This window comes from Geotrypetes seraphini, chromosome 3 (genome assembly GCF_902459505.1).
Source record: "Geotrypetes seraphini chromosome 3, aGeoSer1.1, whole genome shotgun sequence".
Lineage (NCBI taxonomy): Eukaryota > Metazoa > Chordata > Amphibia > Gymnophiona > Dermophiidae > Geotrypetes > Geotrypetes seraphini.
In genome coordinates this window covers 409,184,789-409,200,381 of record NC_047086.1, presented here as the reverse complement: position 1 = coordinate 409,200,381, position 15,593 = coordinate 409,184,789, and the positions used below count along the sequence as shown (strand labels likewise).

Below are 15,593 nucleotides of genomic sequence, written 5' to 3'. Positions count from 1 at the left end.
TACACGGAGAGCAGACATCTTTACTGTAGCAGGTCCACAAGCGTGGAACTCCCTTCCTCAGTACATCAGAATGGAACACGACATCTCAGCTTTTAAAAAACTTTTAAAATCCTATTTGTTTAGGGATGCCTACGATCTTTAAAGCCCTAATGGATTTACTTTGTTAAAATTAATTTTCTCTTTGAGTGCCTTGTAACAAATTACCCAACCTTTCGTTTTTTCCCTTTTTTCTTAAACCCTTATTGTAACTTTGCCCCCTTTCCCTCGCTTTCCTGTTAGTCATTATTGAAAATTGAAATTCACTGTTTTTAAATGTTTATTATGTTTCTATGTTTTACGATATTATGTACATCGCTTAGAATATTTAAATAGGCGATATATCAAGAGTTAAATAAACTTGAACTTGAAGGTAACAAAAATCAAATGCACAAATACAGGATGTCCGGTGCTATACTCAGAGAGACCTCCCCAGGAAAGAGATTTGGGAGTACTTGTAGACAAGTCACTGAAACCGTCTGCACAATGTGTGGCAGCGGCGAAAAGGGCAAACAGAATGCTAGGAATGATTAAGAAGGGAATCACAAACAGATCTGAAAAAGTTATCATGCCGTTATACCGGGTCATAGTATGCCCCCACCTGGAATACTGCGTCCAACACTGGTCGCCATACATGAAAAAGGACATAGTACTACTCGAAAGGGTCCAGAGAAGAGTGACGAAAATGGTTAAGGGCCTGGTGGAGTTGCCGTACAACAAGAAGCTAGAGAAACTGGGCCTCTTCTCCCTTGAAAAGAGAGATAGAGGGGACAGAGGGGATGATCGAAACATTCAAGATATTGAAGGGAATAGTAGAGAAAGAGAGATTGTTCACCCTTTCCAAGGTGGAGAGAATGAGAGTGCACTTGCTGATGTTAGAAGAGAAAAGATTCTGTACAAACGTAAGGAAGTTCTTCTTCACCCAGAGAGTGGTAGAAACCTGGAATGCTCTTCCGGAGGCTGTTATAGGGGAAAACACCTTTCAGGGATTCAAGACAAGGTTGGATAAGTTCCTACTGGAACAGAACATACGCAAGTAAGGCTAGACTCAAATAGGGCACTGGTCTTTGACCTAAGGGCCGCTGCGTGAGCGGACTGCTGGGCACGATGAACCACTGGTTTGACCCAGCAGCGGCAAATCTTATGTTCTAAACCATGTAGAATTGTTTTACATGTGTTTTTTTTACTGAATAAAAGTTTTATTGCATTTGACTACAGCGTACTGTGACTTTTCATGACTAAAAAGTGGTACTCCGAGTAAGCGCACACTCTATTTAAGCGCACGTTGCGGTCCGGTCCAGAGGCCTTGCACTTACACGGAGTCGACTGTAGCAGTGTCATTGAAAGTCTTTAAACCTGAGAAATCCTTACCAGTGGATAAAATAACTGAGCAGACTGGATGGATCTTTTGTCTATTCCTGACCTGAAGAAGAAGGTTCTTCCTTTAAAAGCTGAGATGGACTCCGTTAAGGGCCATCAATTACAACTTAGTTGGGAGCCTTTCTGGCCTCGTAGCCATGTACTGAATGTTTGATTGTTTGTGACATTTGCTCTTCTATATTCAGTTATTTTTTATTTCTTTTGGGTGGGGGAGGTTTTATAGTTTGAAAATTTGGTCTATGCTGTATTATTCTGTCTGTTGTTTTTTGATTGTGCTTTTGACCAATAAACAGTTTTGCATATAAAAGCTAGTCAAAAACTGTATTTAGTCCAGTAAAAACAGAATATAATCTTCTTTCCCTCGTTTGTTTTGTTTCTATTTATCTTTATCTGCCAAGAGGCTGGATTTATTGGCTAGAGAACGTGATTCTTTGTTGGGAGTTATTTTCTTTCGGGTTTTGTTTTCCTTGCAGACAGAATGGCATTGGCTATACTGCTTTTGTTGCCCGTGTAGCCGCTTCACTGGCCCCCCTGACCACACTGCTGGATGAAGTTTGGAATCTGCTCCCCCAGTTAATCTACTGCTCCGTTGCCTTTGTCAGTGGTTTGGCAGCTTTCCTTCTACCTGAGACTCTGAACATGAGGCTGCCAGAAACCATCAACGATGTGGAACAGAAACCGTAAGTCACACAAAGCGAGAGGAAGACAAACAAATAGGAGCACAAGTTTACCCCAAAATCTTTCTTTCTTGCCTGAAATATGATGGCAGATAAAGGCTAAATAGCCCATCCAGTCTGCCCATCCGCAGCATCCAATATCTCCTTCTCTCCCTAAAGGCTAAGGGGCTCATAATCAAAACTTAAACACATCTAAAACCCACCCAAGTCGGCACTTGGACGACCTAAAAGACAGGTCATCCAAGTGTTGATAATCAAACCGACTTTCTGGACATGTCGAGGGACTTTTTATGCCTCTGAATGTCGCTATGCGCCCAGAGCTGAAAGGGGCATATCTGGAGGAATGGAGGCCAACCTACACTTAGTCATTTTGCAGGGATAATCGAATATTTTACTAGACATCCTGGATGAAACTTATGAGTTAAACAATGTAAAATCAAGTATAAGTGCTAAAAAGGTATCCAAAGTGACCAGATAATCACTGCAGAGACAAAGTAAAGACCCCTACACACTCCCCCAGTGTTCACTGACCCCGTCACACACCCACAAAGATCGGAATGAAAATGTACATACCTGTCTCCAGAACATCAGCACCTGGCATAGGAAAGCCTAGTAGAGTTGCACAGAGGTGTCAAATAGCCTAGGGGGTGGGCTAGTGAACCATAGAGAGGAGGACCCAGGCCTATAAGCCACTCTAGCCACTACATTTATGGTAGAAAATGTGCACCCACCAAAATCCTACTCTACTGCCATATAGGTGCCATCTGCAGCCATATGGGCTATTGGAGTTGTAGACAGGTGGGTATAGTGAGTTTTGGGGGGTTCACCATAACCTATAAGGGAGTTCTGGTGAGATGTTTATGTAGCACACTTTTTGTGAAGTTCACAGCAGTGTCCCACTGCTCTGTTGCCATGTCTGGGTGGCCAGTCCATCACAATGCTGGCCCCTCCCATGTCCAATAGGTCATGTTCTGGGCGTTTGGAACTTGGATTAATTTTTGGTCAAGAATGTGGTATAAAGATAAACGTATTGGTGGTCTGGATGATCAAATGCCTGGATGTCCAGATAGACAATTTTTTAAAATATATATATATTTTAGACATATTTTTTGAGCATTGACATTTTCCTGCTGCCAACTTTGGACGACTAGTACCCTACGTCCAAATTGGACTTAGACGCATGTATTGATTATGCCCCACTATGGTTCTTAACACTTACATTATAAGGTCATAGAGAAACCTAGAAACATAATGACAGATAAAGGCCAAATGGCCCATCCAGTCTGCCCATCTCCACCATCACTGTAGAAGTTAAGGAAGCGATCAGAGACAAAAAAAATCTTGTTTAAGGAGTGGAACATCAACGCAGGTGCCAAAGGCAGTAAAAGGGACCAAAAGAGACTATGAAGAAAAAATAGCCAAGGAGGCGAAAAACTTCAAGCTGTTCTTTCGATATATTAAAGGGAAACGACCCGCGAAGGAAGTGGTGGGACCGTTGGATGACCAAGGAATAAAGGGAGTACTAAAGAAGGACAAAGCAATCGCCAACACCCTGAACACATTTTTTGCATCTGTATTTACCAAAGAGGATATACACAGCATACCGGAACCCATCAGGTTATATGCTGGAAGTGAAAACGGGAAACTGACAGGATTGACGGTCAGTCTAGAAGAGGTATGCTGGCAGAATGATAGGCTTAAAAGCGATAAATCCCCGGAACCGGATGGCATCCATCCGAGGGTCATCAAGGAACTGAAAGGGACATAGAAACATAGAAACATAGAAAGATGACGGCAGAAAAGGGCCATAGCCCATCAAGTCTGCCCACACTACTGACCCACCCCAATAAGTCTAGATGTTAGTGAATCGTCTTACGTAGGGATCCCACGTACATGTCCCATTTGCTCTTAAAGTCAAGCATGCCGGTGGCCTCGACCACCTGCACCGGAAGCCTATTCCAGTGATCTACCACCCTTTCCGTGAAAAAATACTTCCTGGTGTCACTACTAAATTTCCCCCCTCTGAGTTTAAGCGGATGCCCTCTTGTGGTCGAGGGTCCTTTGGGGAAGAGGATGTCATCTTCCACTTCGACACGTCCTGTGATGTATTTAAATGTCTCAATCATGTCCCCCCCCCTCTCCCTGTGTTCCTCAAGAGTGTAGAGCCGCAGTCTGCTCAGTCTCTCTTCGTACGAGAGACCCTTGAACCCCAAGATCGTCCTAGTGGCCATCCGCTGAACCGACTCGACTCTAAGCACGTCTTTACGGTAATGTGGCCTCCAGAATTGCACACAGTATTCCAGATGAGGTCTCACCATGGTTTTGTACAGCGGCATTATGACTTCTGGTTTCCGACTGACGAAACTTCTATTGATACATCCCATCATTTGCCTTGCCTTCAACTAATAGCCAATCTATCGATCAAATCGGGAAAGATTGCGGAGGACTGGAAGGTGGTGAATGTTATGCCGATCTTCAAAAAAGGTTTGAGGGGAGACCTGGGAAACTACAGACCGGTAGTTGTAAGATGGTAGAGGTGCTGATAAAGGACCGCATCATTGATCACCTTGACAGACACGGTCTGATGAGGACCAGCCAGCACGGTTTCAGCAAGGGCAGATCTTGTTTGACAAACTTGCTGCACTTTTTCAAGGGAGTAAACAGGCAGATAGACAAGGGCGACCCGGTCGACATTGTATATTGTAGGGATGGAACACAGCGAACACACACACAGGATACAAGTCGGGAAGGAGGTGTTGCCAGTGGCTAGCTCCGAACCCCTTTTATTATGCTTCTATACTATTGACATCATAGTAACTCCCTCGATTACATGTCTAATGATTGGTGGAAACAAAGTCACATGCATTTACATCGTATCACCCTCAACTCTGCATGTAGGCAATGCCTGATTAACACATTGACAAACCCTGAGTCTCTACACTTATCCAAGACCTGTCAGCTGATGTCCTTTCCAAATAAGGACTAGTTAAATTAATATACGGGTTAATTTGTGATAGGTGGAGAGAGGGAATGATTCAGCATTTCTTTCTTAGGGACCAGGAAATCAGTGTGCTGATCACACCCTGCTTCAGAATGGTGTCCTCAGCATCCCCACAGTATATCTGGACTTTCAGAAGGCGTTCGACAAGGTTCCGCACGAACGACTACTTTGGAAAATTGCGAGCCATGGAATCGAGGGTGAAATACTCATGTGGATTAAAAACTGGCTGGAGCATAGGAAACAGAGAGTGGGGGGGTAAATGGACAATATTCGGACTGGAAGAGCGTCACTAGTGGGGTGCTGCAGGGCTCGGTGCTTGGACCCGAGCTGTTCAACATCTTTATAAACGATCTAGACATAGGTACGATGAGCGAGTTGATTAAATTTGCGGACGATATGAAGCTATCCAGAGTGGTGAACACACAGGAGGATTGCGAAGACCTGCAATGTGACATAATCAGGCTCGAGGAATGGGCATCGACATGGCAGATGAGGTTCAATGTGGATAAGTGTAAGGTGATGCATGTCGGCAACAAAAATCTCATGCACAAATACAGGATATCTGGGGCGGTACTTGGAGAGACCTCCCAGGAAAGGGACTTGGGAGTTCTGATCAATAAGTTGATGAAGCCGTCCACGCAATGTGCGGTGGCGGCAAAAAGGACGAACAGAATGCTAGGAATGATAAAGAAGGGGATAACGAACAGATCGGAGAAGGTTATCATGCCACTGTACCAGGCCATAGTACGCCCTCACCTGGAGTACTGCGTGCAGCACTGGTCACCATACATGAAAAAGGACATGCTACTACTCAAAAGGGTCCAGAAAAGAGCAACTAAGATGGTTAAGGGGTTGGAGGAGCTGCCGAACAGTGAAAGATTAGAGTGGGCCTCTTCTCCCTTGAATAGAGGAGATTGAGAGGGGACATGATTGAAACATTCAAGGTACTGAAGGGGATAGACTTAGTAGATAAGGACAGGTTGTTCACCCTCTCCAAGGTAGGGAGAATGAGAGGGCACTCTCTAAAGCTGAAAGGGGATAGATTCCGTACAAACGTAAGGAGATTCTTCTTTACCCAGAGAGTGGTAGAAAACTGGAACGCTCTTCCGGAGTCTGTCATAGGGGAAAACACCCTCCAGGGATTCAAGACAAAGTTAGACAAGTTCCTGATGAACAAGAGCGTACACTGTTAGGGCTAGTCTCAGTTAGGGCGCTGGTCTTTGACCAGAGGGCCGCAATGTGAGCGGACTGCTGGGCATGATGGACCACTGGTCTGACCCAGCAGCGGCAATTCTTATGTTCTTATCTACTACCTCCTCCTCTCCCTATAGGCCAGTGGTGTCAAAGTCCCTCCTCGAGGGCCGCAATCCAGTCAGGTTTTCAGGATTTCCCCAATTAATATGCATGAGATCTATTAGCATACAATAAAAGCAGTGCATGCAAACAGATCTCATGCATATTCATTAGGGAAATACTGAAAATCCGACTGAATTGCGGCCCTTGAGGAGGGACTTTGACACCCCTGCTATAGGCTAAGGCACTTTACACCTGAATTGTGAGGTCATAAAGCTTTATGGTTATAGAAACATGATGGCAGATAAAGGTCAAATGGCCCATCCAGTCTGCCCATCCACAGCATCCACTATCTCCACCTCCCCCTAAGGATAGAAACATTACTCTTTTGGTATCTAGCACCTCCACTTAGAGACATTTCTACCCCCCATCCACCACTTCACAGAACACTTATACTTTTAGAGACATCAATAAAATTAAAGCTTCAGCTACACAAAATTTTTTTAACCTTAACCTACAAGATTTCTCTAATCTTACAATGGAAGAACAATCTGCTCTCTGGAAAATTTCAACACAAATCCTTATGGACCTTCTTGCCCCTCCCCAGGAAAAAACATCCAAATTAGAACCCAAAAAGAAGCCATGGTATAATGAAAAACTAATCCTTCTCCGCCGACAACTCGGTCGAACAATTCCCTTCGCCAATATAAAGAAATTGCTACTTAATACAAAATCTCAATACAACAATCAAAAAAGAGTACTATTCAAAATACATAACTACAGCCAACAATTCTTCCGCATTCTTTAGTATAGTACGATCTCTATCCCCATACTCAAATAAGAAACCTCCTCCTTTACTTATGCAACCATCAGCCTCAGAACTTGCTAACTTCTTCGATCAGAAAACAAAGGATATCAGATCGAACCTTGGACAATCCATACCCATACAATCTCTGGATTCCTCAGACCAGACAAACCTACTACCCTTCAGCACCCTCTCTAATTTTAAATCTCCGTCATTACAAGAACTCCTCAAAACCTTCCAATCAATAAACGCCCCTAATAACTCAGCTGAAAGCATCCCCCTAACAATTTTTTAAAAATCTCTGCTACTTTTGGTCTATTCATTCTGGAAATGATAACAAAAAGTGTCTCTTCTAATCTCATCCCAAAAGCTTGGAAATCTGCCTTAGTCTTTCCAAAACTAAAAAACCAAAATTTAGACAACACTCAGCCAGCAAACTTTTGTCCTATTGCCAACCTCCCTTTCATTTCTAAACTTACGGAAAAAAATCGTCCTGAACCAGCTCACAGAATTCCTCAACAAAACCAATGCGCTACACCCATACCAAACAGGATTCCGCTCCAACTACTCCACTGAATTATCTCTACTAGGCCTTACCTCTACTAGGCACTACTTCCATAGTCACCGAAAATCTGTCCTTCTTATCTCTCTAGATTTGTCAGCCGCCTTTGATACTGTCGACCACCACCTCCTTATCGACCATCTCAGGAACTGTGATATCACAGGTTCAGCTCTTTCATGGTTTACCTCTTATTCCAAAGATCGTAATTTCAAAGTTTACTCAAAAGAGAAAATCTCATCTCCCATTACTCAAACTTTCGGCGTTCCTCAAGGCTCTATATTTTCACCTTTACTATTCAATATTTTTCTCGCTCCTCTTCTCACTTTAGCTCAGTCTATTGGTTTTACTATTTTTGCTTACACAGACGACATCCAACTTCTTCACCCTGTTGACTCTTTAAACATTAGCGAAATATAAGAAATTAATACCAAACTAGATAAAATCAGTGATTGGCTTCACATAAACAGACTTTCCCTTAACATAAATAAATCCAGTGGTATACTCTTCCCAATCAGAAACAATGAAATGATAAACGGACAAATCTTCATTAAATCTTATCCAATAAAAATGGAATCAAAAATAAAATTGCTCGGAGTTATTTTAGACAAAGATTTAACCTTTCATGACCAGATAAGCTCTGTTGTAAAAGCCCGTTTTCATAAACTTCGGCTCATTCGTTCCCTAAACTAAATTCTTGAAACTGATGCAATTACAACTCTCATTCACTCACTGGTCATTTCTCATTTAGACTACTGCAACTCTCTATATAATGGAATCACCCAAAAATAACTACGTCGTCTGCAGCTCATTCAAAACACGGCAATTAAGTTTATCTATAAGATTGGGAAATATGATCACGTTACTCCTCTTCTGCGAGAAGCTCACTGGCTCCCCATTACTCACTCTATCACCTATAAAACTTTAATGCTGGTCTATAAAATCAAACTTTCGTGTCTCCCATCTTTCTCGATAAACTTATCATTCCTTCTTGCCCTTCCCGGACTCTTAGATCGGCCGATCAGAATCTACTGACTATACCTTTCATCAAAGAATTCTATTACACAAGGAAAACTAACTTCTCTGTCGTAGCTCCCACTCTATGGAACACCATGCCACCTCAACTCCGCCTTGAAAATTCACTTGACAAATTTAGGATTAAACTAAAAACATTCCTATTCAAAGAAGCTTACCATAACATATAAATATTTCCTCTCCAACAGTTAGCAAACTAAATACGAACTGCTTTTTAGAAGCGATCCCCTTTTCCTGATGTTGTATCCTTCCCCTCTTTTCTGCTCCTTTTAATTTGATTTTTTTTAACAATGTAATTTTTAACTTTCCCTTCTCCCTTTATCCCCAAGCTCACGTTCGTTCTTGTAATTTGTCCATTTAATGTTTACACTTCCCCTCCCCTCATAATAATTTAATTTTAACTTTTTATTTTTTTTTAACATTGTAAACTGGCCAGGTGTTCTTCGATGGTCGATATATTAAAATTAATAAACTTGAAACTTGAAGTCCACGTATGCTTAAAAATCAGTTAAGCGCCTCGCTAATCTAGGAAGTATGTCTCATTACAACGTATAAAGGACTTCTGTGTAGCCCCTTCAGGATCCCCAGTACTTCAGAGGCAAAAGGGGGAATGTTGAAGGAATGAATAAGGAACTTCCTAGAATTCTGATTCATTTCTTTGACTGGAAAATGAACACGCATTAGTCGTAATCTACTTGGATTTCAACAAAGTCTTTGATACAGTTCCTCACAGGAAGAGGAAGACAGGCAAACATATCAGGAAAAGTTAAGAGGCTGGTCAAGTAGTCAGGAAAGCAAAGTACAAATGGAAGAAAAAATAGCTGACACTTCCAGATAACGGGGAGACAAGACATTTTTTAGATAAATTAATGATAGGAAGAAGTGCAAAAGTGGCATTGTGAGACTCAAAGGTGAAGGGGAGAAATATGTAGAAGTTGATAAAGAAAAGGCTGAATTGCTTAACAAATATTTCTGTTCTGTGTTCACGGCTGAAGCTCCGAGAGCAGGACCACAGAAGACAAACATGAATAGGGATGGAGGAGTGGTAGACCCTGATCAATTTTCAGAGGGTTGTATTTGTGAGGAGCTAAAATAAAGGTAAACAAAGCGATGGGGCCAGATGGTATATATCCAAGGGTGCTGAAGGAATTTAGGGAAGTTCTGGTAGCTCCACTGACTGACCTTTTCAATGAGTCTCTAGAGTTGAGAGTGGTACCGGAGGACTGGAGAAGGGCGGAGGTGGTCGCTCTCCACAAAAGTGGAAGTAAGGAAGAAGTGGGTAAACAAATTAATACAAATGCTTTTAAAACAAAGAATGGTGAAGTTTCTGGAATCCTGTGGATTACAGGACTGTAAGCAACATGGATTCACTAAAGGTCGGTCTTGTCAGCCAAATCTGATCAAATTCTTTGACTAGGTGACCAGAAAATTAGATAGAGGGAGTGTACTAGATGTGGTATATTTAGATTTTCGCAAAGCCTTTGATAGTGTTCCACACAGACATCTAATAAATAAGCTGAGTACCCTTGGGATGGGTCCCAAAGTGATGGGCTGGGTCAGGAACTAGTTGAGTGGAAGGCGACAGAAGGTACTGGTCAATGGAGATCGCTCTGAGGAAAGTGATGTCTCTAGTGGTGTGCCTTTAGGTTCTGTTCTTTTTAACATTTTTATAAATGACATTGTTGAAGGGCTGTCAGGTAAGATTTACCTCTTTGTGGATGATACCAAAATCTGCAACAGAGTAGACACCCTGGATGGTGTGAATAATATGAAGAAAGACCTGGCGAAGCTTGTAGAATGGTCTGAATTTTGGCAGCTAAGATTTAAGGCTAAGAAATGCAAGGTCGTGCATTTGGGCTGCAAAACCCTAGGGAACGATATAGTTTAGGGGGTGAAAAACTTATGTGCATGACAGAAGAGAGGGACTTGGGTGTGATTGTATGTGATGATCTTAAAGTAACCAAACAGGTTGAAAAGGTGAAGGCAAAAGCTAGAAGGATGCTAGGTTGCATAGGGAGAGGTATGGCCAGTAGGAAAAAGGAGGTATTGATGCCCCTGTATAAGACTTTGGTGAGACCTCATTTAGAATATTGTGTACAATTCTGGAGACCACACCTTCAAAAAGATATAAAAAGGATGGAGTTGGTCCAGAGGAAGGCTAGTAAAATGGTATGTGGTCTTCATTATAAGGCGTATGGGGACAGACTTAAAGATCTCAATCTGTATACTTTGGAGGAAAGGTGGGAGAGGGGAGATATGATAGAGATATTTAAATACAATCAGCAAAAAATTGTAATCAGCCTAGTGGTGGAGATACCCTATGAAAGTGCATTTATAATAGGTGGAGAAAAAGACTCAACTTATCAACAATATACGGACGGCAACCCAATGAGTTCTTAAGCCAGTCCTGCTCTGTATCATAGGCAAAAAACTCCACACATTTCAAAATGTAACTTTTCAAAATGGGACCAAAGCCACCACTGTGCACAGGGAGCCAGAAAAAGAACTACAGTTCACTTATCTTCTGCCGACGGCAATAACAGCAGCGAGTAGATCTTCCTGCCTATAGCACTTCTCAAGGAGCAGGAGAGAAGGCCCTGATGCAGCTGTTGTTCGGCGAAACATGAGCCTTGTTGGTGACATCAAGTTCTTTGTCTTTTGTCAGCATGAGAAGTGCTATAGCAGGAAGATCTACTCGCTGCTGTTATTGGCAGAAGATAAGTGAACTGTTGTTCTTTTTCTGGCTCCCTGTGCATAGTGGTGGCTTTGGTCCCGTTTTGAAAAGTTACATTTTGAAATGTGTGGAGTTTTTTGCCTATGATACAGAGCAGGACTGGCTTAAGAACTCATTGGGTTGCCGTCCGTATATTGTTGATAAGTTGAGGCTTTTTCTCCACCTATTATAAATGTACTTTCATGGGGTATCTCCACCACTAGGCTAATAACAATATTTTGCTGATTGTATTTTTATTTTGTTATTGCGACTTGGATTCTTGAGAGACATTTAAATACCTATGTAATATAAATTTGCATGAGTCAAGTTTCTTTCATAAGAACATAAGAAGTTGCCCCCGCTGAGTCAGACCAGAGGTCCATCTTGCTCAGCGGTCCGCTCCCGCGGCGGCCCATCAGGCCTAGTGCCTGAACAGTGATCCCTGATTAATTTTATAACTTACCTCTAATCCCATCCCTATAATCTACCTCTACTCTTATCTGTACCCCTCAATCCCTTTGTCTTCCAAGTACCTATCCAAAGCTTCTTTGAACCCCTTTAGCGTGCTCCTGCTTATCACATTCTCCGGTAGCGCGTTCCATGTATCCACCACCCTCTGTGTGAAAAAGAACTTCCTAGCGTTTGTTCTAAACTTCTCCCCTTTCAATTTCTCTGAGTGCCCCCTTGTACTTGTTGATCCCCTTAATTTGAAAAATCTGTCCCTGTCTATTTTTTCTATGCTCTTCATGATCTTGAAGGTTTCTATCATGTCTCCTCTAAGTCTCCGCTTTTCCAGGGAGAAAAGCCCTAGCCTTTTCAGTCTGTCAGTATATGAGAGGTCCTCCATATCCTTTATTAGCTTAGTTGCTCTTCTTTGAACTCTCTCAAGTACCTCCATGTCCCTCTTGAGGTACGGTGACCAGAATTGAACACAGTACTCCAGGTGCGGGCGCACCATAGCACGATACAGTGGCAGGATGACTTCCTTCTTTCTGGTCGTGATACCCTTCTTAATGATACCCAACATTTTGTTTGCTTTCCTTGAGGCTGTTGCACACTGCGCCGATGCCTTCAATGTGTCTACCATCACTCCCAGGTCTCTTTCTAGGTCGCTCACCCCTAGCGCTGATCCCCCCATTTTATAAGTGAACATTGGGTTTTTTTTCCCTATATGTACGACTTTGCATTTCCCTATGTTGAAACTCATTTGCCATTTTTTGGCCCATTCTTCCAGTGTTGTCAGATCTTTTTGGAGATCTTCGCAGTCCTCCATGTTATTTACCTTGCAATATAGTTTGGTGTCATCCGCAAATTTAATAACCTCACATTTTGTTCCTGCCTCTGCAATGAGAGGGCATAGGATGAATTTAAGAGGTGATAGGCTCTGGAGTAATCTAAGGAAATACTATTTTACAGAAAGGGTGGTAGATGCATGGAACAGTCTCCTGGAAGAGGTGGTGCAGACAGAGACTGTGTCTGAATTCAAGAAAGCATGGGATATGCACGTGGGATCTCTTAGAGAGAGGAAGAGATAATGGTTACTGTGGATGGACAGACTGGATGGGCCTTTTGGCCTTTATCTGCCATCATGTTTCTATGACATATGACCCCGCCCCAACACAAAACAGCTGCATAGCCTTGTGTCCTCTCTTCCCACCTCTACAGGATGGGTACCTGATGGCAGCAGGGGTCACCCGTATGTGGGAGCTGCATCATTTGCAGTCCTGCTGCTGGTACCGGTGGTCCAGGGGCAGGAGCTGCTCTAGCTGGAGGTGGCAGGAAATGCCCTATCTCTGCCTGAACTTGGGGCCGCGTCTGGAGGGCCTCTGAGCATGTGCATACCCAATGATGTCAAGCGCATGCATGGCTGCAGATACGGCCCAATTTCAGACTGAGCTGGGACCTTTCCTGCCACCTCCAGCCAGTGCCAAATGAGCCTCCAGAGGCTTGCAACAAGAGCTCCTGCCCCTGGACCACAATTGATGCTGCTCCTACCCACAGGTTTCCCCCACTGCCTCCTTTGTCTTCCTGGGCCCCTGAAAATGTAATAAAAGAAAAAAATTAGTCTGGACACAGAGAGTCCAAAACTTGGGCAAACCTCTGTGTTTTAGAAAAACTGTCCGGACACCCAGAAAGTTCTCTAATATTACCAAAATCTGACCTCTCCTTCCCTTATCCACACTCATCACCTCTCGTTTAGATTACTGCAGCTTGCTTCTCTCAGGTCTTCCACTCAACCATCTCTCTCCCCTCCAATCCATGACTAAAGTCACTTCATTGGCTCCTCATTTCTGAATACAGTTCTAATTCCTCTTCCTGACCTACAAGTGCATTCACTCTGCAGCCCCTCAATATCTCTCCTAACTTATTTCTCACTATGTCCCCCCATGAACTCCGTTCATCCGGTAAGTCCCTCCTATCTGTACCCTTCTCCTCCACTGCCCACTCCAGGCTCCGTCCCTTCTATCTTGCTGCACTGTATGCATGGAACAGACTGCCTGAAACAGTATGTCAGGCTCCGTCTCTAGCAGAATTCAAATCCAAGCTAAAAGCCCACTTTTTTCAGGCTCCTTTCAACTCCTAATTCCCTGTCACCATAGGATACCTATGTTCTTCCTATTGTTCTCTCTGTAAGAAACTCCCCAACCCCTATATGTCCTGTCTGTATGTTCAAATTAGATTGTAAGCTCTTCTGAGCAGAGACTGCTGCATATGCCTTTCAGCGCTGTAGAAATGATTAAATAGTAGCAGTAGTTTGAATAGAGGCCACGTATTCTCCTTCACAACAGTAGATATTAGGAAACTCCCTACCAATGACGAACCAAGCCCATTATGACTCCTCATTCAGAGAAGCAGCTTGTGCTCCATGCCTTACACTAACATTCTCTTCTGCAGGGGGTGCCACGGAAAACGAATCCATCCAGAGAAAGAACTCGGTGAAGACATCAGTGAAGACATCCCCCTGAAAGTTCTGGAAAAGCACGCCACTGATCAGAGAGCAAAGGTTTAGCCGTTGCCTCTGGTTCGTTTTGGCAGAGTGGAACTGAGGCTTTATCAGTGGCGGCACCTTGTAAGCCTGTCTGCTGGGATTAGCACAAGTTCTTCCTTTCTGTCAGTCAACTGGACACACATTCAATTCAAAAAGCAGCAAGAAAGGATTAGATGAATTCACTGAAATGCAAGGATGGGCTCCTAACCACCTAACAAAAATGTTTCAGCTAGATGGAGACTACTGGTGTGGGCCCTTGGGCACTGCCCTATTGTCCCAATGGTCAGTCCAACCAGGCTCATATGTAGAAAATCGAGTATCTCATGGAATAATGGAAAGCTGGGATCAGAGTATGATAGAGAGACTTATTTTATCTTCTTTATAGAAACATTATCATAATAATAAATAATAATAAACTTTATTTTTGTATACCGCCATACCAATGAGTTCTAGGCGGTACACATCAAGAAACATACAATATCCTGAGCCATAGGCTACGGAACACTTTTTTGTTTGGGGGGGCCCACAAGCTCTGCCCCCAGACCCTGCCCCCATAATAGTACTAATTGTAACACCATTTTTTACATTCATTTTTCATATATACACACAGATAAAAGCCCTGTGCTCATTTTCCAAAGGTCATGGGTTCAAATCCCAGCACGTATTTTATCTGGGATAGGCACGTGGGATCTCTGAGAGAGAGAAGGAGATCATGGTTATTGCAAATGGGCAGATTAGATGGGGCATTTGGCCTTTATCTGCCGTTGTTTCTATGTTTATTAACAACACATAATAGTTAACCACAAAATTAAACTACACAAAGCACACTGTATGCTTCTCAACATTCATTCCTACCAGAACACAGATAACCCCTATGCACATACGAGACCACAAACTAAAAGTACTAATATATATAAATGAAACCCTAAGATTCATGCAGTACTCTGCATGCAGTACAACCCCAGAGAAACAAAACAAATGCATTTCTTCCTGAACAGTGCAAAATATAGACAGCAGATGTAATTTCTTAAAACTGACACAATTCAATCACTAAATTGAAAATAAAATCATTTCCCCTACCTTTGTTGTCTGGTGATTTTGGTTT

General features: G+C 42.8%; 1 protein-coding gene across 2 annotated transcripts in view; it reads left to right on the top strand.

Moving 5' to 3' along the window:
- The window catches only part of SLC22A7 (solute carrier family 22 member 7), a 132,303-nt gene extending 117,200 nt beyond the window's left edge, over positions 1 to 15,103 (top strand). For both annotated transcript variants that reach the window (XM_033935776.1, XM_033935775.1), the window contains 2 exons: positions 1,890 to 2,096; positions 14,395 to 15,103. In XM_033935776.1, the coding sequence (XP_033791667.1) occupies positions 1,890 to 2,096; positions 14,395 to 14,509 (322 nt within the window). In that variant the 3' untranslated portion in view covers positions 14,510 to 15,103. The remainder of the gene's footprint in view (positions 1 to 1,889; positions 2,097 to 14,394) is intronic.
- The last annotated feature ends 490 nt before the right edge of the window (positions 15,104 to 15,593 follow it).